This window comes from Cimex lectularius, unplaced genomic scaffold (genome assembly GCF_000648675.2).
Source record: "Cimex lectularius strain Harlan isolate CLEC.00 unplaced genomic scaffold, Clec_2.1 scaffold156, whole genome shotgun sequence".
Classification (NCBI taxonomy): domain Eukaryota; kingdom Metazoa; phylum Arthropoda; class Insecta; order Hemiptera; family Cimicidae; genus Cimex; species Cimex lectularius.
The window spans coordinates 869091-895647 of NW_019392760.1; the positions used below are offsets into that span (position 1 = coordinate 869091).

A 26557-nucleotide genomic window follows, 5' to 3' on the forward strand; every position below is an offset into this window, starting at 1 on the left:
CTTTCAAATTTATTATCCTTTCACTTTTATTACCAGGATCCAACACTGAAATCTTAGATTTCTTTTTGTTTGTGCAAAAGCGTGTAAACTTAAAAAGGGTTATTTTAAACTTTAGAAGGACAAAATTTTTCAAAACCTTTTAATAAGGCACTCGAATTTGACCACTTGTGGGACTAAAACAGAACAATAAGAATTTCTATTTTGAGGTTTCATTTTCAAGCCTGAATAATAATATATTCAATTAAATTGTTCCTAATTGGCACAGAAAATTAAACAATTAAAAAAAGAAAAGAAAAATCCTGATTTTTAAATTTTTTTATTCAGTCAATGTGGACGCCAAGTTTGATTTCAAAGTTTACAGATCCCAGCTGAAGAGATGGTGTTTGACGAGCATATCTCGTACGCCATCCTTGAGAGGTTGCAGTGGACCTCGTTTGGCTGGCAACTCCCAGTCTGGATTGAGGTTGAAGGCAAACTGTGAAAGGATCCTCAATTCACACTTAACCTGCACCCATCCAGGGCTACTCATAAAACTCCAAGGTTGGTACCTAAAAATTTCATATGTTCAGTTTTGTTTGAAAATAAAAATAAAAACTCGAAGCTCACCATTTCTGAACGACATCAAGACTTGAGCAAAGCACTTCGAGCCAAAGGTGCAGGACTTGCTCGTTCAAGCCGAGACAGACGAGGCTTCTCAGTTTCACGTCCATTTGAGCATGGGCGTTGTCATGACTTAAATTGACTGCTTGAATGCACCTGTAAAGAAGCTACAGAAACTAAGTGTAAACATCCAAGAAAACAAAAGTCATACGGAAAGTTACCTCTTCAGGCGTGAGCACTTTCCCATCTTCATCTAGTCGGTATGTTTTGCAAAGTACCAGCCGGCTGTACACCGAGTTAAAATCTTTTTCAACCTCACGGGTTGCAGCCTCTTCAATAAAAAGCCACGGGTGACAAGGGCCACCTGGAAAACATTTTCAAATAAATTTTTTGACATACTGTTATTCTACTTTCTTATGAGATTTCTTTTATTAAAATTTAATTCCATCCAATATTTGTAAAGAAAAAATTTAAATTCCATTTTTATATTGCTAATGAAATAGATGTTTTTAATTTAAATTAGAAACATCACAAATTCAGTAAATTACTTTGTCATTAGAAAAAAATTACCATTTTTGTTTTTGTTGAAGTGTGGTCAGTTCAAGATAGACTTTCTTCAAGAAAGCTGTGGACAAAGGCTGCAGGATCCCTGCTGCGGAGGGATCAGGAAGAGATTTGTGGTTATGACAGGACGGGGAGATATGACAAGAGTGAGTGAAATGAAAAATTGACTTTCAGACCATTTTTTGCACTTTTAGTTGGGTTATGGGATTCCTGAGGACCTCGAGTGAGATTAAAGGAAGAAGAGAAAGTGAGAAGTTGGAGATATCACTGAGGGATCAGTAAATCCAGAGGAGATTGTCAGAAGACCAGACTTTGTTAGTTCTTAAATTAGTTATTAAGTTATGATTACTAATTAACTTTACTTTTAAATTTATTCAATACAATTTGCTGTTTACTTTAGCTTTATAATTTTATTTAAGCTTTTAGTATATTGTTATTGTCAGCCAGACTGATTTTTGTTTTAAGGTACACTATTTTCAAGATAATAGTGCACCAGACGTCTATATTTATTTACACCGTCAACATGATAACACACAACTTTTAACACAAAACAAAATTTAAAGATACTCAATACATAACATTTGTACTTTCGTTGGTGAAACCTGTCATCTATAAATAATTTTTTCTTCATCATAAAAGTTCATTTATTAGTTTTATCTTTTTATGCTACCCTGTGATCTTTAAGGGTTATTTCTTGTGGACATTGTACCAGATCTAGGTTTATTTTCTGGTGTTACTTTTTTTTTCATTGTTTATTTGAGTTGGTCTTGACTGTGACTATGTTGACCATAAAATTATTTTGAATGACAGGGATGACCTATTTTTGTTATTAATACTATTAAATTGATTCCCTTTTGAAATAATGAACTTTGAGACCTAGAACCCTCTTTTAGGAAAAAAAAAATTAAATAATTTATGATTGCAATACCTCTTCATTTTCTTTACTAATCCAATACGTTTACATACGTTTCAATGGCAAATGAGGAAATAATGTACTTACCGAGAAAATTCGGCCTCTTCATACCATGCTCGAAAACTTGTTTAATGGCAGGACAGAGTGTGCCTCTCACCAAATCCGTTATAGTTTCGCTAACCGAATCGTCACCGGCAAATGTGTACTGTTTGCTCCTTTCGTCCAAAACTTGTACAAATTTCGCCGGAAACCAGCCTGAAAAATTATCAAAATTTTAAACAGTTTCAAATCGGCTGCAGGGAAAGCGTTACGCTACCTCTAAGCCCGTTGAGTTCTCCGACCCAACAGTCTTCGTCGTTTTGACTAATAATAGTGATTATGTCGTTTTTACGAAAGCCCAATTCATCATCGTCCCCTCTTTTAAAATCTAAAAGAGGTAGGGATAAAGTAATAAACTGATATATATATTTTTTAAATATTTGGTTTTAAATAATACCTAACATAGCTTTCGCTCGCCTTAACCTATTCCTAGACACATTGAGATAGTGTTCGTGGTCTAAAGAATGACTCTCGAGGCTGTAGTCGGCGATAAGGCATCCCTCTTTGTTAAGTTTTGGTTCCATCGTGAAAAAATGCCTCGCCACCTGCAATATCGACTCTCGCAAGTCAACGAGAATCTCTGTCAAAAAATTTAAAATGAAAGATCTGTTAAGAAGTTATCTGTTAAGTTTTTATTTTTTATTTTTTTAAAAGTAACTAGTCAATCTAAATCCTCTATTTTCAGAAAATGATAAATTAAAAGCCAAAATTTTTAAAATACCTGTTTGCCTAATGTTTTTTGATTTTACATCCTCTCCACTTTCTTCGTCACCAAAAAGTATAAGCTGTATCACCGATTTTGATTTTTTTAATTGCCTCCTGAAAAAGTATAGAATAAGATTAAGAACAAGATGTCAAGCATAGCTGAAAATCACAGAAAATTTCAGACAAAAATAATACTTACTAATCATTCAGGACAATTCACAAAATGATTATAAGGCACAATGTAGCCAAAACCATTACAAGCAACATGCCAAGGTAAAAAAGACTTTCTGTACACTAGAATGGAAAAAAAGGGCCATGCACAACCAGGTGCTTTTGTTTTAAAAAAACAAACCACTCATTAAACCAAATAAATAAATATAATGTTTAATAATTATTTAAATACAATTGTAAGTTATAATAATAAATAAGTACAGCATGCATTATTTTACTAAGTAAAAGCATAAATATTTTTCTTTGGCCAAATCACTACACCCCTAGTTAAATAAAAACACATGGTACGGTTAAACAAGACGTTCACTGTTTTGTGACGATACAATAGCATAGATATCTAAAAATGGCATAAAACATCCTTGAGATGGCTGAAGCTAACCTGGTCAGGTGCTGTTTAGGGAGATTTGGAGCGCATTCGGGGTTGCCGACGAGAGCGCCTTGGTCTGTCATGAGGTAGGCAAGGTGTCGTCTCCTCTGTGTATCGATTATCATGTCTGTCAGAGTGCTTCCTACTTCTAGTGAAACCTTAAATTCATTTTTTTGTTGTTAAATAAACTGGAAAAATTATACGTATGGGAGTACAATATACCTGTAGCAACTGTTCAACATCATCGATCTCCCCAGGGATGCTAGCCAGGCAGTTGAATATTTGCGCTGAGTTCTCAAGCTCTTTTAACGTCGGTTCTAAAAGGTGTATTAAAACAGTTCAAAATGTCCAAATCAGCATAGTAATAAATAAGAAACAAACCTTTGATTTTCAACATCCCAAGTGTTATCTGAAACAATATGATGGAGCCGTCAAAGAAGAAGATATCCCAAATTCTCAGCTGGATTTTGGTGTTCACAACAGAGGCAAAAATGGTGAGGAACCAGTGCACAGTTATGAGAGAAAGCTCGATGTCGTGCTGGCGCAAGGTGACATCCACTGATGGTAAATAACTGCAGATCAAAGTCCTCAAAACTCTCTGATCTGCTAAAACTCCTGTAAAAAACAAATATTAATTAAAAAACATTTATTCCTGTTTCTCAAATGTGTTGGGATCCTTTTTCTCTGTAGAATTAAACTACTGTTTCCTCTTGTTCAAGCTTTTGACCATCTATGTGATCTATTATTTTTAACAGAGGTATTTTAGCTATGGATTTATGTGAACCTCAGGGTGCCAGTGATTTTGAAAGAAGCTCTGAATTTGAACCCGAGAACTTTACCTTATGATGAATTACCATGTAAATGCCTTAACCATTGTGGCAACAGACGCCCCTTGATTTTATTATTAAATCTATAGACATGTCAAAACTGTAAAATTATTGAATATAAAATATTTTTAGTACCCATTAAAGTTGTCGTGTAATATGATGCTGGCAAAAGGTCCTCGACAATTGTGCACATCATCCAAAAACAATCGTCTTCTTCTAGAAAGAGGAGGAGGGAGGCCGCTACCATACCCATTCCCTGACAATACCTAAAAAAAAAACAGTTAAAAAAATTAAGATTATTAATTATTAATCAAATAATTACCCGATGTCAGGATAGAGCCAAGCAATTCCCCGGAGGATTCGCCGTAACCGAGGGATGCCAGTCGATGTCAAACTACTGAAACAAGCATTACCCGGAAGTGTTCTCAGGAGATCTTTTTCAATCTGTTTGCTCGAGGCTAAGTCTTCGTTTGAAGACTCCTTGACTATGTCCCTGTAGCTGACGTCTGAGTTCATTTTCTTGGCAAGCCCGCCTGAAAACCGCATCCAGAGCTGTGGCCGGAGCGAGTGCGGAATCCCTTCTCTTACCATCTCTCTTAATTTGTCTGTCTTTGGTAGCCTCAGCTCGACCCTCTCCCATGATAAATCTTTTGAGTCGTTGTTATGGCTGAACTCTAAATGAGCTAGCCATTTTAACCTTAAAGAATTTTTTTTGGTTTGTTTCAAAAAGATTGAATTTTTTCTTAATAAGAAATTTAAATTACCTTTCTTTGGCATCTTCAGCTAAAGGGGCTGAAACCACTTCGTTTGAGTTCTTTTCTGTTTTTTCATCTTCTATCCTGAATCCAAATTCGTCAAATCTGAAATTACAAATACGTATGAGTTAAATACAATTTTTTTTTTAAAGTTTGCCAAATTTTCATACCGGTATTCCGATTCCAAATTGGAGTCATCGGTGTTCTCTTGCGCTTTGCGAATCTGAGCGAGGATCTCCTGAGGTCGCATTGATGGTGTGAGTGCTGAAAACGGCCCTTCTGGAGTCGCATCCACCCTTTCCTGGAAAGGCTCAGGACTCTGCTCTGATTCTTCATCATCAGAGTATACTGTAGTGACTTGTTCCTGTAAAAACAAAAAAATGGTTAATTGCCAAGAAAACAAAAAGAAAATATCTAAAAAATTGATAAATGAATGTGATCAATAAATGCTAAACAAATTTTAAATTGTTCTATTATAATTTATAAAATTGTGAGATTTTCTTTTGGATCTAGAGTGATGAACCTGTGTTTTGATCAATTTGTTTTACCAGGCCTTTTACTGGGTTTTGGTCTGTCAGATGTGTTTCCGACTCCACAGAATGCCAGTTCAGTACTAAAGATGGCGAAATGCTCAAATTCACCCAACATACCAAACCTTCACGGTTAGGCAAACAAAAATAATCAGAAATGGCCAAAATAAACACTACCTATTAATTTTATTATCAAATATAATTCCAGTCTTCCCATTCTCACTTAAAACAAATTATTAACTAATACCTAATGACTATTTACCATAAGTGTAACAGGTGGAAAGTTAGCAAATCATCAATGTTTTGTTGAACCGAAAAACTGCCCACTACAAGAAATAACACTACCCGAAATATTTGCCTAAAAACACTGTGATGATTTACAATATTTGAAATAGATAATCTTATACAAGATTACTTAAGTGAAGTATGAGTAGACGAATATGAGGACGAATCAATTGGCAGATTTGTAAATATTTCCAAGATTTCCTAGTAGGTCAAGTTTGGCATATTTTATTTTCAACACTTCGGTTCATTCTTTTAGGCAGGCTGTCCTAGATTTGCCGTACCATCGTTATACTTCTTATCTCTAACAACAATAGGGGAGTTAGAAGGAAAATTTTGATAACTGGCAAATAGTTTTTAAAGGGACCTAGAAGTTGCAGTAATTAAAAAAAAGTTTCCCTTCTCTTACTAAGTTTAATTATTTATCATTTTTTAGCTTCTTCGATGGAAAATTTTTTCTTCCTTCACAAGCCTTATTTCGTATGTATTATTCAAACTATTAGAATATTGATGAATAAATGACTGCGTTTTCTATATTTTATCAAAGGTTTGGATGGGATGTTCGGTCTGGTATAGAAACAAAACATATGGATGGCTGAAATTGAACAAAAACTGCTAATACAAAACTGACCAAAGCTTATAAACTATTTCTGTAAATTGTTTATTTTCTTTATAATTGAATTACCTTCTATATTGTTTCTAAAATTTAACATTAAGAATGTTTTTTGTTTTGTTGTTCTGTTTGTGCCTTGAAAAACGAAATATATTTTCCGAAACATCGGCAGAGAAAAGATAATTGGCTTTGTTTCTATACCTGACTAAACATCCCATCCAAACCTTTTTTTTTTATAAAACTATTAGAACATGTTCAATAATTAGTCACAATCTCCTCTGAATTATTTGACAGTAGTTTGATCATCCTGGACTGCCCATTTTTTCTGTTATACTGATAGAACATTTGTATCGCAATGATCAAAGATGATGAAATTGCCTAAAAAACTTATTACAACTTAAATAATTTTCTTAATGCACAATTCAATAGTAATGAAATTTTATTTTCTCTTAAGGAACATTCATCAATGATATTTCGATATAACAACACCAAACATAATATATTTTTTCTTTTTCCGCTATAATCTAAAAGATCTATTATATACACAATTGATCTTTCTTTATGCCCATACTCCAGAAAGTGCACTTTACTTAAGACAGTTGAGCACTTTCTAGGATTCCTCTTTACTTATTCCCCCAGTGCCTTTCTGAAGTGGCTGTACCGTTTTCGGGCTAAGACTTTGCAGTCAGATAAGTTTGTTGTTTCATGGCAGAGTCGAGATTATTATTAAAGGACTATTATTTTCCTTAATTCCTCTCTGCTGAGAGATTTTTTTTGTTTTTCTGGTTGAAATAATGATGTCCTGGTGAATTCATCCAGTGTGTCATTTCTTCCATTTGTTCAGTTCAACTTTAGTTCATTGCGGTTTACAAATGTTCAATTCTGGTCCAAAGGTTGAGGTTTGATGAAAAAACTGAAACCTGATGATCATGCTGGAAGCGTTCCATATTAAATAGACATATGGCCAAGGAGTGAACGAAAGGTTTATGGCTACAAAATTAATAATTTCTTCTTCCTAATTTTACATGATATAGGAAAGATACTTCCAGCATTGTGAGTATACTTGATTAAATTTGATCAATCTTCAAATCTTCAAGATCACTTTAGCACATAAAAAAGTCAAGATTAGGATAAGAGTTGCAGATATATGAATAGAGTTCTGTATGAACCATGAATGTTGGTAGTGCTCAAACTATTGCTTTTCCATATTACAGTCATTTGACCAAGCAACGAACGTAATGTACAAACTTCATATCTTCTCTGTGGTGTGACAGATACCTGGCTGGCAAAGAAAAAAAAATCTTATTCCAAATTTTACATGATATAGTATGAGTTTACATGATAGTTCCATAGTTCCAACAGTCTGAGAATACTCGATCAACTTTGATCAAACATCAAGATGATCTTCGCTGATGAAAAATTTGTGATTAGGATAAGACTTCCAGATGTTTGAATAGAGTTCAAATGACACGAATGTTGGTAATGCTGGAAGTATAGTTTTTCAATACGAAATAGATGTATGATCAACCAATTAACATAAGGTTTATTGCTACAAAATTAATAGTTTTTTATTAATTTTACATGATATAGGAAAAATAATTCCAGCATTGTGAGAATACTTTATTAAGTTTGATTAGACATCAAGATGATCTTGGCTGATGAAAAATTCATAAGAGTTCCAGAGGTTTGCATGTTGTTGCACAAAAGGAAGAATATTAATATTTTCTTTTTCCTAACTTTACATGATATAGGAAAAATATTTCCAGCATTGTGAGTGTACCTGATCAAGTTTGATCAATCTTCAAAATCGCTTTTCAAAAAATTCATGATTACGATAAGAGTTCTAGATGTATGAATAGAGTTCCGTATGAATCAAATGTTGGTAATGCTGGAAACGTTCCATTTTAAATAGACATATGCCTAAGGAATGAACGTAAGGTTTATGGCTACAAAATTAATATTTTCTTCTTCCCAATTTTAAATGATGTAGGAAAAATACTTTCAGCATTGTGAGTACACCTGATCAATCTTCAACATCACTTCCGCAGATGAAAAAAAAATCATGATTTCGACAAGAGTTCCAGATGTTTGAATAGAGTTCCATGAACCATGAATGTTAGTCTGAAACTACTGCTTTTCCATATTATATAGTCATTTGACCAACCAATGCACATAAGGAAGAAAATTAGTATTTTCTTTTTCCTAACTTTATAGGAAAAATACTTCCAGCATTGTGAGTGTACCCGATCAAGTTAATCAATCTTCAAAATCGCTTTTCAAAAAATTCATGATTACGATAAGAGTTCTAGATGTATGAATAGAGTTCCATATGAACCATGAATATTAGTCTGAAACTACTGCTTTTCTATATTATATAGTCATTTTACCAACCAATGCACATAAGGAAGAAAATTAATATTTTCTTCTTCCTAGTTTTAATTGATATAGGAAAAATACTTCCAGCATCAGCATTTTGAGTGTATCTGATTAAGTTTGATCAATCTTCAAAATCACTTTTATTATGAAAAATTCATGATTATGATAAGAGTTCCAGATGTATGAATAGAGTTCCATATGAACTGAATGTTGGTAATGCTGGAAGCGTTCCATTTTAAATAGACATATGACCAAGAAATGAACATAAGTTTACGGCTACAAAATTAATATTTTCTTCTTCCTAATTTTAAATGATAAAGGAAAAACACTTCCAGCACTGTGAGCACACTTGATCAATCTTTAAGATCACTTTCGCAGATGAAAAATTCATGATTACGATAAGAGTTCCAGATGTTTGAATAGAGTTCCATATGAATCAAATGTTTGTAATGCTGGAAGTATAGCTCTCCAATATTATACAGACATATAGTCAGGTGATAAATGTAAGGTTTATTGTTACAAAATTTATATTTTCTTCTTCTAAATTTTACATGATATAGGAAAAATTCTTCCAGCATTGTGGGTGTATCTGATCAATCTTCAAAATCACTTTTCAGATGAAAAATTCATGATTACAATAAGATTTCCAGATGTTTGAATAGAGTTCCATTGAACCATGAATGTTAGTAGTCTGAAACTAATGCTTTTCCATATTTTCTCACATTTTACTAAGCGATATGTATTGAAAGGGAGGTGCACAGGAGGTTCATTGATATAAAAACAATTCGATTCAGCTGGAACCTAAATCAAACAACATATCTTCAGTCTTAAAGTGGTGGTGAAATAATTTGGACTGCGTGGGCGTAACGTTACCCATTTTCCAGAAATCGCGAAAAGCTGGAAAATACTCACGTTGTGGTTTTCCCTGCCGGTGTAGCCGTCGTGGGGCCTGGAGGAAAACAACGACTTGGCAACTTCCATATGTTGGCCGTTTTGGCGAATCTGCCTGTAAAAACGGGGCGAGCGGCACGTGTGTTTCCGCTGAGTCCGGGGGCCGGGCCGCCTTTCAAAAAAGCTCCCTCTCACGCAGTGATCCGCCGTTCAAAAGCTCGCCCATCGCGATAAACGGGGCTTTACTCAACGCGACTAATTTTTCACACTTCCACCACCTTTTTGTCACAATGACAGATAAACACGAAACTCAACCTTCTTTCAACCTCTCCGAGTTTCTAGATTTCTTGCTAGATCACTACAGGACGGGGAGGAGCTAATATTTGTACTTTATTGGTCTAATAAAAATATATTTTTCCCTAAACTGAACGATTTCCATGGATTGTTTTCCTTATTCAATCTTATTAATTAATCAACAATCAATCAGGAACTCTGCCTAGTACATGGAATTCATTATTATACAAATAGGCAATTTCAAACCTTTTAACTTAATCTACTTATTATAATTGTGAATTTTATAACAAAACTTCAATTTAATACAACTCGTAACAATGAAATTGCAGTTTTTTGTACACAAATTTGAAATCGAATCAATTTTTTATCAATCAGGAACAGACCTTTATCCTAAAAGGCTATCCAAGTTCGATATCTTTGAATAACATAATAAAATAAACAACTGTATAACTTTAAGCATTGTAAACGATAAAATAAATATAATAATGATTCATATTGACAATTAATAATTTAAATTCAATAAATAAAATTGAAAAAAAGCTTCTCATTTTGTTGTAAGCTGCTAGACACTTCCAACTCTGATACAACACAGCTGTTCTACCTGTCTACTGTTGACTGTCTTCTTGTTTTCCGATTTTTTTTACCACCGGGACCGAACATTTTAATTATTATCGTCGTTAATTAATTAAGAAAATCTTTTTTCCGAGCGGGATGACAATTTTGAAATATTGAAGTTCGATGCTGGCCGTCGAGCATGGAATTCGAGAGCCCGGACGTGGAAAGAGAATTTCCAGGCCTTTACGCTTCGGAAGCAGCCAGAAAGAGCAATGAAAGCGACTGTGAGTAATAAGATTGATTATTTGAAGGCAATTTGGCACAGTCTAAATAAGTATTTTTAAAAAAAATTATAAAAAAGTTCGACGTTTTGGTTTTGATAAAAGTTTAGTTAAGCAAGGAATATTTGGAGCCAGAAGATAACATTGTACCGGACGGTTGAGGTCTTAAGATATGCAGTTTACTCAGTATCGGTTCTGTGATGAATCCGTCCTATCATACTTGATCATCATGGCCAATTCTCACCGAATTTGCCCATTTTGCTGTCAACTGACTAACCGATGAAGATACTGAATTGCACCTGACTCAAAACTAGCGAAAATACACCGAGATGATGGAGGGTGATGGATCATAATGATCATAACAGTCTGAATTTGTCTCGGAATTGTTTGTATCTTGCTAAGTACTACAGGTGCCCCTTGCGTTTTGAAAAAACATAACAGGTTTTCTTTGTTGTTCTGCTTTGCTTCATTTTACCATTTTATGCACGTTTATTTGATCTCTGTCCCTAGCCGTCGACTTCATAAAGTAAGGTTAAGAGCTCTTCGTCAAGCATAAGACTTTTTATATTTTTATTATATACGAAAGGTTGGGGTGTATCATTTGGAATCTGGACCGGATCAGTTCGTTGACAAAAGAAATGTTGAGGTCTTTGTGGATAGTGACGTTAGGGACATAATAAGGTGCTTTGACAATTTGTCTAAGGGCTTTCGATTGGAAGGACAGGATGCGCTAGATATTGGATGGCTTGGCAGTACTCCACAGTTCCACTCCGTATGTCCATATTGTTCTTAGTAAATCTTGTACAGTGTTAGCTTTGTCTTAGTTGTCAGAGTCGATTTTGGTCTTAGAAGTCTTCGTAGCAGTCCAAGTATTGTTTGAAGTTTTTTTAAAAGTCTTATGTGGGGTTCCACGTCTGCTGTCGAGATATAGTCTCAGGTATTTGACTCGAAACTGGTATCTCTTTGTTGTTGGTGTACAATGGAACCAAGACTGCTTTTTCAGCGTAAAAATACACTGAGTGCATTTTTCTTTGTTCAGTCTTCCATTTTTTACACCAATCTTCGGTAAGTTCAAGGTGGAACACTGGAGGTAGCTTGGACAGGATTAGAGTAAGAAGATAGGACTGTGGTGTCATCCGCGTAGGTGATGATAATAGTGTCAGGATGTATTGGTAGGCCAGCAGTATAAATGATGTAAAGGATAGGACCAAGGATACTACCTTGTGGTACACCAGCCAGTATCTGTTTGACTTTTGAGAACTCATTGCCGCATCTCACTCTGAAGCAGCGATCAGTGAGGTAGGATTTCAATAAAAGATAATAATGAGAGGGTACAAATTAATTTTAAAAAGTATGCCTGGATGCCAGACCTATAAATGTATATAATGCAGGTTAAAAGAAAGACATTACTGTAAATATTTTTAAATTATGATTAATGGTGGGAGTAAATACTTTTATTTTTGAAATTTTTCTTCACGGTCACTGATGACCAAAAATTTTTTTGTTTATTTCCAAACCCTGGAAAGTGCACTGCCCACAGTTTAGCACTGCCTGGGGTTCTTTTTTGCTAATTTGTCACATTTTATTTGCCTGTAGTCATCGTTGGTGGTTCAACTTCATGAAGTAAATAATGTCCTAGTTTTTCAACGTCATATCAATTGCTTGATTATATTGACTTCATCTTCCAACACTCTTCCTCACAAACTTTACTATGTTCCTCAACACCTTCAAATTTGCAGCCTGTCTCATCATCATATAATCGGTTTCTCCTTGTTTTTATTACTTAAATTTACAATCACTCTTTATGTAAGGGATACCGGGATATTGTCAGTCATTTTTAGAACTGCCTCATGTTCGATGATAGAGATAGAAGGTTTTCAATACTATGATTCAGTAGGAAAAATATTTCTAGTTTCAGTTGCTACAATCAGTTAATTTTTGTAAACATACTTACTACATTTGTAAAATGTAAAACAAGTGGTTTAACTGGCATTACGCTGTGACCGGCAATGTCTTTTAAGAGGACTGCACGTCAAGATCATTAGTGTGAGTGTTTATTGCATACAGAAAAACATCAAGTTTGATCGCTTCTGATCATTCTAGTCTGCCTATCCTCACAACTATTAATCAATTATTTACTTATATTGTTAGGTCTTTGCTTGTTAGTTTAAGTTTGATAAATTAGTGCACAGGCCACCAGTGAAAAATAGTGACAAGTTTCTGAAAGACCAAAACAACAAAATCATTGGAACTAATTTATTGCCATAATTTTCATCCAAGTCACCCAATGTGTTCTCCTTTGTGACAGAAATGATTTTATTTTGTAAAAAGTGTACCACTTGCTCAGCTATCAATCGACTCTGATCATTGGCCTCTTCGCTGGTCATTGTTCATTAAACTTCCAACAAGGGAAAATTGGAAAAGCAGAGGCAAAAATTGTTGAATATGTGCCAACAGATATTTTTGACGGACTGCTGTGGCCGAGTGGTTAGGGAGTCCGACTCGTATTTTGCCAAACTAAGGGTTCTGGGTTCAAATCCTGCCCATGGGATATTAATTGAGAATAGTATGAAAAAAACCATTTTTGTAGTTGACCACCATCATCCAGCTATGCCATCAGATATTTTAGCAGATACATTTTTCTGTGATTTGCATTTTGTAGCTGGTAGCGTTTTCCCTCTATTGAACACCTTACACCACCATGCTAATAAATTCAATTACTCGCTGTAAATTGAACAGATTTAGAATTCAAAATGTGAACATAAAGTTCCAATATATTATTTGAAGACTCATATTTCCTCCAAAATGTACAATATATTACTGATAAACCCATTAATTAACAAATTATATGTTGTTTGTAATATTATGAGAGGATGTTATAGACCAAAGAACAGTTTAATTGCTGTGCTTTTGGTGATAATTCATAGGTTGTATAAATTATTATTTTTTAAGCTCTCCTCTTTTCTTATCGTGGACCTGCCAAACTTTAAATTTATTTTAAGGAGCCTAAATTGTCATTTTTCAATACCCCCTCCTCCTATTCCCAAGCTGAGAGGTCAGTGTACAAAGTTTCACCAGTTTAAAAAAGAAAAAAAAATTGAGCTGAATTTATAAAGTGTTGGTCTTCTTTAAATCATAGGAATATTTATATTTCTAGAAGAACTTTTACTTTGAATAGATTCAGATTTAAACCATTTCTAATTGATATCACAAAGTTTAAGTTAAGCTAAAGTTAAGTGACAAAATTAGGTAACTGAGGACGGTCATCTAATTGGAGAAAATAAAATGTGAAAGATTAAACAAATTATGAAAAAATTGATAATAATTTATAATAAAAAAAAATGAATTGGAATGAAAAATTCGACTAATTTATCCTAAACGTTTACAATGCAGGTTAAATGAAGGACATATTACTTGTAAATATTTTTGAATTGATTGAAATTTTCTTGTTTAATATCAGAATTTTTGTGCATTCCAGTTAGCGATGAGAGTCACGAAAAAGTTTCAAAAAAAGACCTTCTCATTGGGAAAAGGAAGGACAAGAAGGACAAAAAGGACAGAGGCTATGCTACTTTAGAGGGAGAGAGTTCGCCCGAAGAAGACACCGACATTAAGTATTGAATTAATTACCAACTAGTTTCTCTCTTGAATATATTTTATGATGTTTACTTATATTTTTTTTAAGAAGCCCATCAAAAACGAAGAAGTCGAAGCCTTTCAAATTCTCGTCGAAAAAGGAGAAAAGGGAAAAGTCCAGAGAGAAGGAATGCAAGGAAAAGGATCAAGAGAAAGAGAAGAAAAAATCCGATGAGAAAGACAGGGACAAGAAGAAAGAGGCCAAAGTGAAATTGAAAATAAAAGAAAAGAAGAAGGCGAAACATGTCGAAGAGACCGTGGAGATAAGTGGTAATCGGAATATTTCCAACGAGTCTTTTTATAAATCCTCATTCTTAGCATCTTTTACAGAAGATTTACCGATATTTGGCGTACCACTTTCTGTCGCCGTCGAACGCAGTAAATGCCACGATGGTGTCGATATACCCCTCATCGTGAGAAACTGTATCGATCACGTCGAAGAGACAGGTGATTTATTTATTTAGTCCAACATCATTTATGCTTTATAGCAATAATAATATTTTAAAAAATCATGCATGGCTGGCATAAATAGATCAAAACTTCGCATAAATGCAAGAGTGTTTACAACCTTAGGCAAACAAAAGTAATACAATAACAAATAGCCATGCTAGAAAAAGATTTTTTTTTTGGTTTACACTGTCATATTACCCATGAAGTTTTCTATTTTCATTTTACTTTCGAGCGGGATCGGCCGACCAGGACCAGATCCCCGCCGCGTGCCCGCACCCACTCATTTAGCTCCATCGTCTTCATCTTCTAAATTTTCATGGTTGAAGATAATCAAAAAGAAACGTTTATCGACTTTAGAAATCCATAGATTATGCCGAAAGCTGATGGATTGTTGCTTATTAGGACAGATTCTAAGTTTATTGGTTTGGAAATGTTTGGGACTTTGCTCAGATTTTTTAGCAGTTTGTCTCTTTCATTTTTGTATTCTGGACATTTTGGACATGGAAAAAGATTTTACTAGTTCAAACATTTAAATTTTGAAAATTTAGATCATAAAAAACAATTAAATAACGGTATGGCTCATTCAATTTTAATTAATTAGTAATCCATCAATTTTATAATAATATTAATGTAATTTAGTTGTGTAACAAATAATAAAAAAATATTGTTTGAAAAAATTATTTAAAAAAATATTGTTTTAAATAACTTTATGGTTCATTCAAGATAATATTTAAATAAAAAGATTTTTCTGGCTGTCTGTTGTTAGATCTTAAAAAACAATTAAATAACTTTATGGATCATTCAATTTTAATTAATTTTTAATCCATCCATGGTTTATTCAATATAATTTTTAATTAAAAAGATTTTTCTGTGCTGTCTGTGGTTAAATCTTAAAAAACAATGAAATAACTTCATGGCTCATTCAATTTTAATTAATTTGTAATCCATCAATTTTATTATAATATTAATATAATTTAGTTGTGTAACAAATAATAAAAAAATATTGTTTAAAAAAATTATTCTAAAAAATATTGTTTAATAAAACTTTGTTCATTCAATATAATTTTTAATCAAAAATATTTTTGTGTGCTGTCTGTGGTTAGATCTTAAAAAAAAAATTAAATAACTTTATGGCTCATTCAATTTTAATTAATTTTTAATCCATCCATGGTTTATTCGATATAATTTTTAATTAAAAAGATTTTTCTGTGCTGGCTATGGGGTGATGAACCTGAAATTTGGTCGTTAATGATCGTTGTGGTCTATCCTAACTGGGCTGCTAGTTGCATTTTAACATTTGCCATCTTCAGTTTGTCTTTCGATAGACCACTGAGGATAGGCATACCAAAATGATCAGTAATTTCATAATTTTTAAATAGTTGAAAACAAAATTAAATCAGGAGGAACCAGAATATACTAATTTAAAGGCTATATATATAACTGTGATTAAATTTAGGTAATTAATTGATTAAGTAATGAATTCAATATTGTATAATGTTGTGACAACAAAATTTATTCTTTATTCTAAGATTGTTCCTATTGTTGTAGGCTTGCTTGCAGAAAATGTCTATAAAGTATCAGGTATAAAATCCAAGGTGCAGCAAGTGAGGCGGATGTACAACAACCACGAGCCTGTCAAAATAAGCGATTTTGACCTCCCTGTCGCCACAAGCTTAGTGAAGCAGTTTTTGAGGTGGGATGTTCATCCTAAATAATAATTTTACAAGTCTAACTGACTCAATTCCAGGGAACTCCCGGAGCCAGTGCTCACGACAGAGCTGGTTGGGAGGTTCGAAGAGGGCTCGGCTTGCAATCAAGTGTCCGAGAGGGGCGACCGGTTCAAGACGCTCATAAGTGAGCTTCCTTCTTGCAACAGGGCTTTGCTCGGCTGGCTCTTGAAACACTTTGATCATGTCACACAACATGTGAGTTATTAAAAAAAAAAAAAAAAAAAAAACGAAAAAAATGAAACGTATGTCTATTCATTATTTGACACCTTTTAGGAAAAGTTCAATAAGATGAACGCTCAGAGTATCTCGATAGTGATAAGTCCTCTGATGCAAACAAGCCAGCGACTTCTGTCAGCACTCCTGTGCCATGTTTCTGAACTCTTTCCTAATCTTGTGTTAACAAAGTAAGTCAATCTGTATAATAAAAGAATAGTAAATAATTGTTTATTTATAAGTTATAGCTTAACGCAAGTTGTATTTAGAACAGTACCAATATGACATGGATTTGAACATTCGTCTGCTGGAGTTTGTTGTTTAGGTGAATGAGGAAAATAGGACATAAAAATAATGTTTATTAATAAAAGTTAAATTTAACAGTGATGAAAGAGGAGAATTAAAGAAAAAACAAGATAGGTCAAAAACAAAGAAAAAAAATTAAGCGGTGAGTTTGCAGAAGAAAACAAACTAGGTGGAACACAGAAGAGCAAAAAGGAAAGCGTTAAAATTTTCATTTTTGTTTAGTTTAACCCTTCAGATTCTATGGGGTAGGGCGATATCAATAACATTTTGCCCTTCATTTTGTTATAATTTGCTTTTCCATCAATCTGTAGCTAGATGGCCTCTAGGTATCTCTCAGGCTTCAATCCTGGAAGCGTTTACCCCAGTCTTGCAATTGTTATTTCTTATCGGTCTGTTCCCAATCTTCCGCAAAGTGGACAGTGGTATTCCCATTCGTGGGGATGAATGATGTATTGATTTTGCTTTCTTTCATAAAAATTCAACTGGCTAATACATTTGGGCCTTCCACCCTAAAGAGATGGCAGAGCTTTTATGTGAGTTTGAGAAGAGGATGGAGATACCTATGCCGAGTGTTGCAAAAAAAAGCCCAAAGCTTAGATATATTTAAAAAAAAATTCTTTCTTCTTTAAATTGTAGATTAAATAGTTTTGTACATCAATAAGTTAATATAAAGAGAAAACTGTCAAAGTTGGGGAGGGATAATAAATAAAGCATGGAATTCAAGAAAAGAGATTTCAAAATAGCTACAAGGGCAGACATATAGACACTTATAGGAATGTTATTCTTGCTTGTTTATTTCATAACTAGTATGGTTTTGTTATATCTTTCATTAAAGACGTCAATGGCTGTGCATAAATCTTGACACGATAATTCATCCCTTTAAGAGTCCCGAGTTCAAATCTCAGTCAATTTTTATGAATTATGTAAACTTTTATCAAACAATTTATAACAGAATATAGCTTAAAAGTCAATACTTTACTGCAGATTTGTAATATAATATTTTTTGTGGTATTTTTCAAAAATACCAGTACCCAAGGGTTCAAATAACCTCATAATTGAAATACTATTTAAAAAAAAAAAAAAAAAAAAAAAAACATTATCGAACAAATTAGAACTGAATATAACATAAAAGTCAATACTTTACAGCAGATTGTAATATAACATTTTTTGTGGTTGGACTATGATGAACAGATATATTTTAAGCAAATTAAGTTGTTTGATTCATTTGATACTACTTACTACTTAGTACCACTCAGGCGTTCAGACGATAGCCATTGGTGGTGAAGGGCTAAATTAATAAATTGAATGGTTGCTCTAGCTCATACTTGTATTTCCAATCATAGGGTTGTTCAGATGAGAAATCATCTTATCATTTGTCAAAGTAAAATGCCCAAAATATATTCAGCAAGATCCCCAAAAATAGAGAAGTTTGCCATGGAGTGATGGCACAAAAATTACAGAACGAGTAAATTCCATGGGGTTGAGTTCAAGTGTAGCAGTTCACATGAGCCTTATAATGTTAATGAAACTCCTTGAAAGTAAGACCCTTAAAATTAGTTTCACGAAAGCATACTTTGTTCATGATTTAAAATTGAGAAATTTAGGCCCTAATGAGTTCTGAAGCCTTTATTCTCAAGAGCATTAACTCCGGAAGTTCAAAGACCTTTAAAATAAACAAAATGACTTTTGAGGGTACAAATAAAAATAAGATTCACCCATGTTCAACATATAATTTGGGAAATAAAATCATTTTGCCAAACAAAAATGTGCTAGGATTTTTCAAAGATGTTCTAATGTGTCTGGGTCACACTTGGACCTCCATAGTACATACGGCAGTCTGTGGGGAGATGTACCTGAAATTTGGTCGTTACCGATCATTTTGGTCTGCTTATTTCCTTACTTATCAAGTTATTAGTTTTTAAAATTAGTATTCTTTTTGGTGGTAAATATATGTAAATAGTTTTGATTAAATAATTATGAATTTGTTTGAAGACTAAAAGATTTTTTTGATTTTCTGTGAAAACACTTTTGTTTTTTGGCTAACATTTAAACAGAGATAAATGAAGTGATTGTTATGTTGGGGGAGTCGAATCAGAAGTTTTAATAAGGGTGTTGATAAGGGAAGAACCGGCCTTCCTTTTTCTATATCTTATCCAATCTTTGAAAGTGGGGGTTCGAGGGTCTTTCCCCAGGGGTCTCTTTTCAATCCAGACACACATCTGCGACCTCGATATGTTAGACAAGTACTGGTGCGACTGGGTTTTAATCGTTGGGTTATTAAAAAAACAACATTTTTTTTACAGGTACGTTCCTCCGCTTACGTCGGTGAGCCCTGGACTGCCGGACAGTTCTGAAGGCTTGTCGATCGAACTGGCAAAGCAAGAATCACTTCTGATGCAGCTGCATAGGGAAATGAACCAGGGTCTGGTTGATAAAGCAAGGGAGGAACAATTATGGGGTGTACAAAGAATAATAACACAGCTAAAGGTATATTTACCTCATATTTTTCAAATGTTTTATTTATACGTACGAATAAATATTATTTTTGATTGACCATTTTTTCTAATGGTGCGTGTTGATTGTTCTATACGTACAAAAGTATAGAAATATATTTTATCTTTATGACTTTCATTGTATTTGGCAGAGTGCTAAACTAGAATTTATGATATCATAAAATTGAGCATTATAACTTTTAAACAAAAGTATAGATTAAAAAGCACTAAAATTATTTTTGTTTTATATTTCAATAGAGACTAGGATAATACAATTTACACATATGCTACTTGCTTTGTGAAGTAAATTAAGCGATAAGTTCCAAAATTCGTGTTTTTGAGGTTGCTATTTTTCAAAACATGCACTTAACATATCAAGTTTGGCATGTTTTCATTGTTTAATATTACGTTAGGACCACCAACAAGTTTTAAGTGAAATATGAATTATTTTTGTTACCTTTCAAATGAGAAAAACTTTTGTGAAGATTGAAAAGAACTATTCTGGCTACTTTTTGATGAAAAGCAAGGTTCGCTGTTATAAAGTTACAAATTTTGATTGTTTTCAGTTATTACATGGTACTTTTACTTTTGGGTGCATAATGAATTGAATAATGTACTAAAATACATTTACCAGCTTAAATGCTTTATAAAAAAAAATAAATAAAATAGTCAAGTTTTGTCATAGCTTAAAATCACAGTTCTTCAACTTCTTCAAATTTCTTCAAAACAAATAGCTTAGTGTGTCTTCATTAGTATTTCTTCACTATTTGACTAAAATTAATTTTTTGTCTCTCTCTCTTCCTTGTCTACCATATTTTTTAAATATCTGCAAATCGTTAAATTGCATCCTGTTGGTATCATTCTTCTTTGAATTGTATCTTGCTGGCATCAATCTTATTTAAATTCCATCCTGTTGGAGTGGAGTCAGTTTTCCTTAAATTCCATCCTGCTGGAGTGGAGTCAGTTTTCATTAAATTCCATCCTGCTTGAGTTGAGTCAGTTTTCGTTGAATTCCATCCTGTTGGTATCAGTCCTCTTTAATTTCCATTCTGCTAGTGTCAGTGTTCTTTCAATTCCATTCTTCTGGTAACAGTCTTGTTTCGATTCCATCCTGCTGACGTCACTCTTCTTTTCAGTTCCGAATTATCTTATTACCCAGTGTCTTTCAACCTGAAATCCACACATTTGAGAGATATATTCAATGCAGTTTGATAGAGGATACAAAAATAAGGACATAGCTGTCATATTATTTTGATAGCTTGTCAACCAGCAGAGCATTAAATTCATGAACCTTTAGCTCAAGAATGGTGCTGAATTGGATAACCACATTAATAGATTAGGTGCGCAAAACAGGTTACATTCTCTTGGGTCCCAGGAAACCCAGGAATAGAGGGGGAAAAAGAAGCAGATGTCTTTGCAAGAAAAGGGCTGCTACACCACTGATGGGTAACCCTTTTGAGGTATAGAGTCCACACTATCAACGAGCATCTTAGAAACCCTTTTTAAAAAAGATGGTTCCTACTCATATTAAATTGTTTCGCAACAATCCGGATTTCGAGCCCTTCAACCTGACGATGAGCTAAAGGGCTTGAAATCCGGATTGTTGTGAAACAATTTAATGTGATTAGGAACCATCTTTTTTACAAAGGATTGAATTCCACACTCACCCCATCATTATAATTTCTATAGCATCTTAGAAATGTAGACTTGATAAAACTGAAGATACAATGGAAGACACTCACTGGATATAACCCAAAAACCTTGTGGCTAGATTTGAAAAGAAAGAAACAGTAGAATGTATATAAAAAAAAAAAAAAACAGCATCGAAACAAGCAGATAATGCTTGCAGGATTCATTACAGGCGCTGTGGGCTGAATTTGACCCAAACCTCTCTACTAATAGGACTGTAGTGCTACAATTATCTACAGAATAAAATGCTCTGGGGTGTAAAATATAACAGTAGAATAAATACAACCATTAAAACCGGGCCTAAGAATCTAATTCCTTGATGAATTGGGACTCGCTGGTGTGCTATAGGTATAATAGCTCCCAAATGCAGTATGCCAAACTACCTCAAATTCTTATATGTACACTGACTTTTCAGTGTATGAAAACTTTTTCCTTGTAGGAAGTGGTTTATTGCTTGGAAGAGGTAAACTGAAGGAGCTGGGTCGGGTTTATAAAGTAGAATCTATGCAGATTTTATCCCTTATGTAAAGTTTTGGCATTGTATGTCAGGAAGTGTATAACCTGGGTTTGTTCTGAAACAAATCTATTTTTCTTTTTACCAAAGTTTGGTTTCATCATTCAAAACCTTGTTTGTATGCTATAGTTCTTTATATACAAATCCCTTTAAATTTAAAAAAAAAAGCAGAACATTTTTTTTCTAGAAGAGGAGGTTTTGGTTTTGGTCTACTCTCTTTTTCATAGATAACAATATTTTGATTAATTGTTTATTAATTGGATTTTGAAGTAACATCATGTTTATATTGTTTATTTTCTTTGGAATGTGTACCAATTATTGCTTAATTTTAGAGAAAGTTGAGATCTTTGGAAAGAACGAATGGTTGCCAGAGGAGTTTGGATGAAACAGACACAACGCCTATAAAGCCAAGCCCCCACAATTCACACCACTCACTGGAACGAATAGTGGCGGACACGCCTAGTCAGAATGTTGTCAATAACATCCCAGTCGTTCCGGACAAGCTTAAGGCCGAATCTCCGCAGCCTTCTCTCAGGAGAGCCACCCTCCCCCAGCAGGAAGAATCCATATGCATCCCACACAAACAAGGTATCCGAGAATGCCGCAAACACCAAAAACAGAAAATATATTGAGTTTAATTTGTGTTTCAGTACCCACAGCTGAATCGCTCGAAGTACAAGATATAAACCGAGAGCTGACCGAGAAGGCGGAGAAAGTGGAAAGAAGTATTATCGAGACCGAAGTACTTATGAACACAATCAATAAGCTTAAGATGGACTGCAAGTTCGAACGTGAAGAAGTGAGGAGGATTAAACAGCAGATTCACAATCTAGGAGGAATTCCTGAAACTTGGTATTTATTACACATTTTACTTGTTTGATTTAATTATTCTCAAAAATTTATGAGGTTTAATTTTATCGTATTTAAACTATTAAAGAGGTACAGAGAGGCTAGCAATAGGGGAGGGGAAAGAGTTGGTTACCATTGTACCATAAAATATTGAAACAGCTGTAGAAAAAAAAAAAAGATAAATTAGTAGGATTAATATGCGAGAAAGATAAGAAAAGAAGAAATGAATGTAAAGAGAAGAAATGTAAAGCTAAGAAAGAGAGCATTGGTGATGACCAATGTAATTATGTAATTTGCCAACCCTAAAACTTAAATTTTTTTTTATTATTTAATGTTCTCATTTTTTTTTCTTAATTTATAAAAGGGGCCCGCTTTCTGACAGCTCTGATGAAGAAAATGTGCCGCCCGGCATGGAAAACGATGTCCTTTGGAAGCGTAAAATCGAGTTGAAACATGAAACAAAAATGCTTCAGGTTGGATTATATTAATAATTTAAATAATAATTAATATTAATAATAATAATAATTTAATTAATAATTAAAATGTATAAGTAAATATACATTTTAAAATACATTTTTTAAATTTTCTTACAGGAGAAAAAGAAGATTCTCATAGAGAACATAATTGCAGAGACAGATGCCTGCATTGACTTAAATGTACAAATAAAAATGCTACAGTTGTCGATGGACCATTGAGCTTTGAACTTGTCTTTCCTACTTATAAGTGCCTTCTCGTTAAAGAGTTTCTTGATATGTTTCGTATTTGACAATTAGTGAGCCTATGCACACTTGTACAAATCGTTTATTGTAGATTAGTTGAACTTGCACTAGTAGTTCCATTACAACTTAACTTTCAAGTTAACTGTGAAATTTCAAAACATTTTGTATTATACTGACCAATGTAAGCTTACTTTCCAATGTATTATATATCTAGTCTTTTTTTTCTTAAATAAAAACCACACGCTCAATTAGTTTCTTTTTCTACAAATGAATTAGATTAAACCAACAACCAACAAAGTATGACTTGTTGCTAAAACATTTTTATGAGAAAAACCTTCTCACTTTTTAAAAATCACTCATGGAATAAAATATATCAAAAACACTTTGGGACTAGCATGCCATAAAAAATAAAATTAATGCATTATATGAATGTCAGTGCTGGCTTGCCCACTATATTCTATCTATCAAATCTAAATGTCAATTAAAATTCTGCCAAGTTCATTTATGTTTAGTGGTAGTGTGCAGTCCTGCTGATATGCCTGCAATCAACTTATTTCCAAGTAGTCTTCTGTATATTTGTAGTTATTGATTAAATTTGTTAAAAGAATGTGTTTCCAGGGTTTTTTTTGTTTTATATCATGCTGGAGTTAATTGTGTATCAGTGATGGCTGAAAATTTGTTATTATTTATTCTGCCAATGTTATTCTTGTGTAATTATTTTATTAATAAATTTTATCATGATTATAATACACATATTTATTACCTGTATAATGAGTCGATGGAACAGGGCTATTAACATTTTTCTGATTTTGAAAGTTGTTCATTAGTCATTATGATTTCAAAAGAGAGGTGACCAATAGTACATAACCCTACAATATTTTGTATTATTATTTTTTCTATTTTGTTCTATTCTATTTTCATTTTATATAAGTCGTCTAATAGATTTTCATTACACTACAGAAACAAAGATAAACAGAAGCCTTTTATATGTAGATTTGTTTGCCATTTTGTAGGTTTCAAGTTTATTTTCTCCTCTGTTACCATGAAATTAAATTATAAACGAATTTGGCTAAGGAAAGGAGGATTATGGCAGAAAAATGGGATAACATTTATTTTAGAGAAGGTAATATAAATTCGTTATCGGTTTTAGATTTTACAATTTATTTTTGGTATTTTCTCTTTGCTGTGGACAGTTAGGCAACTCAATTAGCATATTCTAAAGCTCGTTAAATATTCAGTACACCTGCTCGCCGAAGCCCACTCGACTTAGGCACCAATGAATAATAAAAAAATCAGAAACAGTATTGGTGCACTCCACTTGGTTGGATCTGGTTGGATATGTATTAAAATAGATTATGTCTGTATTACTGACACTTGAAGAAATTAAAATATAATATTAAAACAAAAAGAAAATTACGTTATATAAGTATATAACACAGTTCATGGAAAAATAAGTAATTTCAAAAATAAGAGATAATTATATAAATTTTGTAATACATATGAAATTAATATTTGAAGATAAAAGTTTAATATTAAGCCACATATCAAAAATAAAATTGTGAGTTTTTTTTAGGTTTCCTGAGTGATGAATCATAATTTGGTCGTTTTGTTCATCTTGATCTATCTTGCTCCAGTACAGTAAAAATTTTATATTTAAATAACAGGTTTACTGTTTTTCATATTTTTATTTATATTGGTAAATTCAGGAATACAGACAGCTTATTAATTTGAGATTTTTTCTGTGGTACTGCAGGATGAAGAACTTGCAGTTTTGTTGTTTTCGATCATTTTGGTCAGCCTATCATCACTATTATTGTCCCTCAGAGGCGTTTTGACAATCTCCAGTGCTGGGTCTGTTCAGAAGGTGGCAAAACTACGAAAATTAGATTAAGTTAAGAAGAAATGCAGATACTTAGACACTGGAGGTGTGGTTTCATGAATTGCACAAAGTAGGAATTTGGATAAGAAAAAAATGTGTACAGGCAGAGAGGTGTTAAAATTTGTGGTTGAACTGTTGGACCAACTCATATTGGTACCTCCAGATTTGAATTTATCAACTTTTTTCTCATTATGAAATATTTTCCCAAGAAGGCTAGGCCATAACTCTGTATGATATTCCACCATTGAGAAAATGAAGATAATTTATTCTCAATAATTTTTTTTTTTGTTTTTTTGTTTTGGCGTTATGAACTATGCATATTAGCCATGTGACAATTCGTATATGTGTGTTCAAATTTGGGGGGGGGGTTTGTGAAAAAAGGGCCAGAGGCAGACGGTGGGAATCGAACCCACGACCGCGGCGTGAGAGTCTCTCATGCTAACCACTCGGCTACCGCGGTCCCCATTCTCAATAATTACCACAGCCTTTAGAACTGTTCAACAGAGGTAAAAATTTTTAAAACAAGAAAAATGAAATTTGAGTTTATATCTGTTTCTTTTGATTTTTTTTTCAATATTATCCTAAACTGTTGTTATTCCAAAACTTGGCAGCAAAATGCAAGATGACATCCTGTGGTATAATGATGGCCAGGTTGTATTTATGGCCAGTTATCCTGTGGAGGCTTTCATAGCAAGATATTTAGCTCAACAGAGTGTAAAGTTTTAAAAGTATGTTCATTTAACCACCTGGACCTCGCACTCTCAAAGATCTCAGTACCCTCCTGTAAACAGCATAATCTTCGATTTATTAATATTGACTGCCAAATTCCACTGTTGATAGTATGTCTTGAACAATTTAATATTTCTATGAAGACCCACAAAACTACCTATATATTGTAAGTTTACAGTAATATTTTAATTAATCTGCCATCAACATTGATACCATACTACATACTAAAGGTTATCTATGTAAAGGGCAAATAACAGTGGCCTCAATAGGCAACTCAATAGGCCTCAATATCTGGCCCCATTTTTTTAACATCCAAATATACTGATCTCTCCATGGTGTGCCCTTGTGTACTTAATTCTATGAAAGAGAACAGAACATCTAGAAAAGAATAAGTAACCATACCACCTCCAACTATTCTCTCTAAGATTACATAATAATATGTACTTTTATAGTTATATAGTAATATTT

The 26557-nt window shown here is 33.4% G+C and overlaps 2 protein-coding genes and 1 long non-coding RNA gene across 5 annotated transcripts in view; 1 reads left to right on the top strand and 2 right to left on the bottom strand.

Moving 5' to 3' along the window:
• Positions 1-297: 297 nt before the first annotated feature.
• On the bottom strand, positions 298-10262 carry LOC106669794 (small G protein signaling modulator 3 homolog). The gene is made up of 15 exons (XM_014399528.2): positions 9775-10262; positions 5232-5425; positions 5071-5166; positions 4629-5003; positions 4442-4572; positions 3861-4094; positions 3702-3796; positions 3492-3637; positions 2898-2995; positions 2574-2756; positions 2394-2504; positions 2165-2332; positions 822-964; positions 607-767; positions 298-548 (listed from the first exon to the last, which is right to left on the bottom strand). Exons 1-15 carry the CDS (start codon positions 9841-9843, stop codon positions 356-358), a joined length of 2397 nt encoding a protein of 798 aa, XP_014255014.1. The 5' UTR covers positions 9844-10262; the 3' UTR covers positions 298-355.
• A 181-nt stretch (positions 10263-10443) lies between these two features.
• On the top strand, positions 10444-23729 carry LOC106669795 (ralA-binding protein 1-like). Of its 3 annotated transcripts, none has more exons than XM_014399529.1 (12): positions 10444-10886; positions 14362-14497; positions 14569-14789; positions 14838-14966; positions 16518-16662; positions 16717-16894; positions 16973-17103; positions 19522-19705; positions 22246-22501; positions 22564-22765; positions 23127-23235; positions 23356-23729. In XM_014399529.1, the coding sequence occupies exons 1-12, from the start codon at positions 10802-10804 to the stop codon at positions 23455-23457; spliced, it is 1878 nt and encodes a 625-aa protein (XP_014255015.1). In that variant the 5' UTR covers positions 10444-10801; the 3' UTR covers positions 23458-23729. The 3 variants fall into 3 exon arrangements, with proteins under 3 accessions (XP_014255015.1, XP_014255016.1, XP_024083150.1); XM_014399530.1 differs by having other exon boundaries at positions 14850-14966; XM_024227382.1 differs by having other exon boundaries at positions 14569-14966.
• LOC106669800 overlaps positions 19717-26557 on the bottom strand; it is a 219411-nt gene continuing 212570 nt past the window's right edge. The window contains exon 3 of the long non-coding RNA XR_001340996.2: positions 19717-20880. This is a non-coding gene — a long non-coding RNA (uncharacterized LOC106669800). The remainder of the gene's footprint in view (positions 20881-26557) is intronic.

Bases quoted from the DNA above. Each gene is read 5' to 3' on its own strand.
- LOC106669794 (XM_014399528.2), bottom strand. From the start codon at position 9,843: ATGGAAGTTGCCAAGTCGTTGTTTTCCTCCAGGCCCCACGACGGCTAC. The intron at 2,505-2,573 runs GTATTATTTAAA...TACCTCTTTTAG, and splicing joins GCGAGCGAAAGCTATGTTAG to ATTTTAAAAGAGGGGACGAT. The intron at 768-821 runs GTAACTTTCCGT...TAGTTTCTGTAG, and splicing joins AAGTGCTCACGCCTGAAGAG to CTTCTTTACAGGTGCATTCA.
- LOC106669795 (XM_024227382.1), top strand. From the start codon at position 10,802: ATGGAATTCGAGAGCCCGGACGTGGAAAGAGAATTTCCAGGCCTTTAC. The intron at 22,502-22,563 runs GTATCCGAGAAT...TTTGTGTTTCAG, and splicing joins ATGCATCCCACACAAACAAG to TACCCACAGCTGAATCGCTC. The intron at 22,766-23,126 runs GTATTTATTACA...AATTTATAAAAG, and splicing joins GGAGGAATTCCTGAAACTTG to GGGCCCGCTTTCTGACAGCT.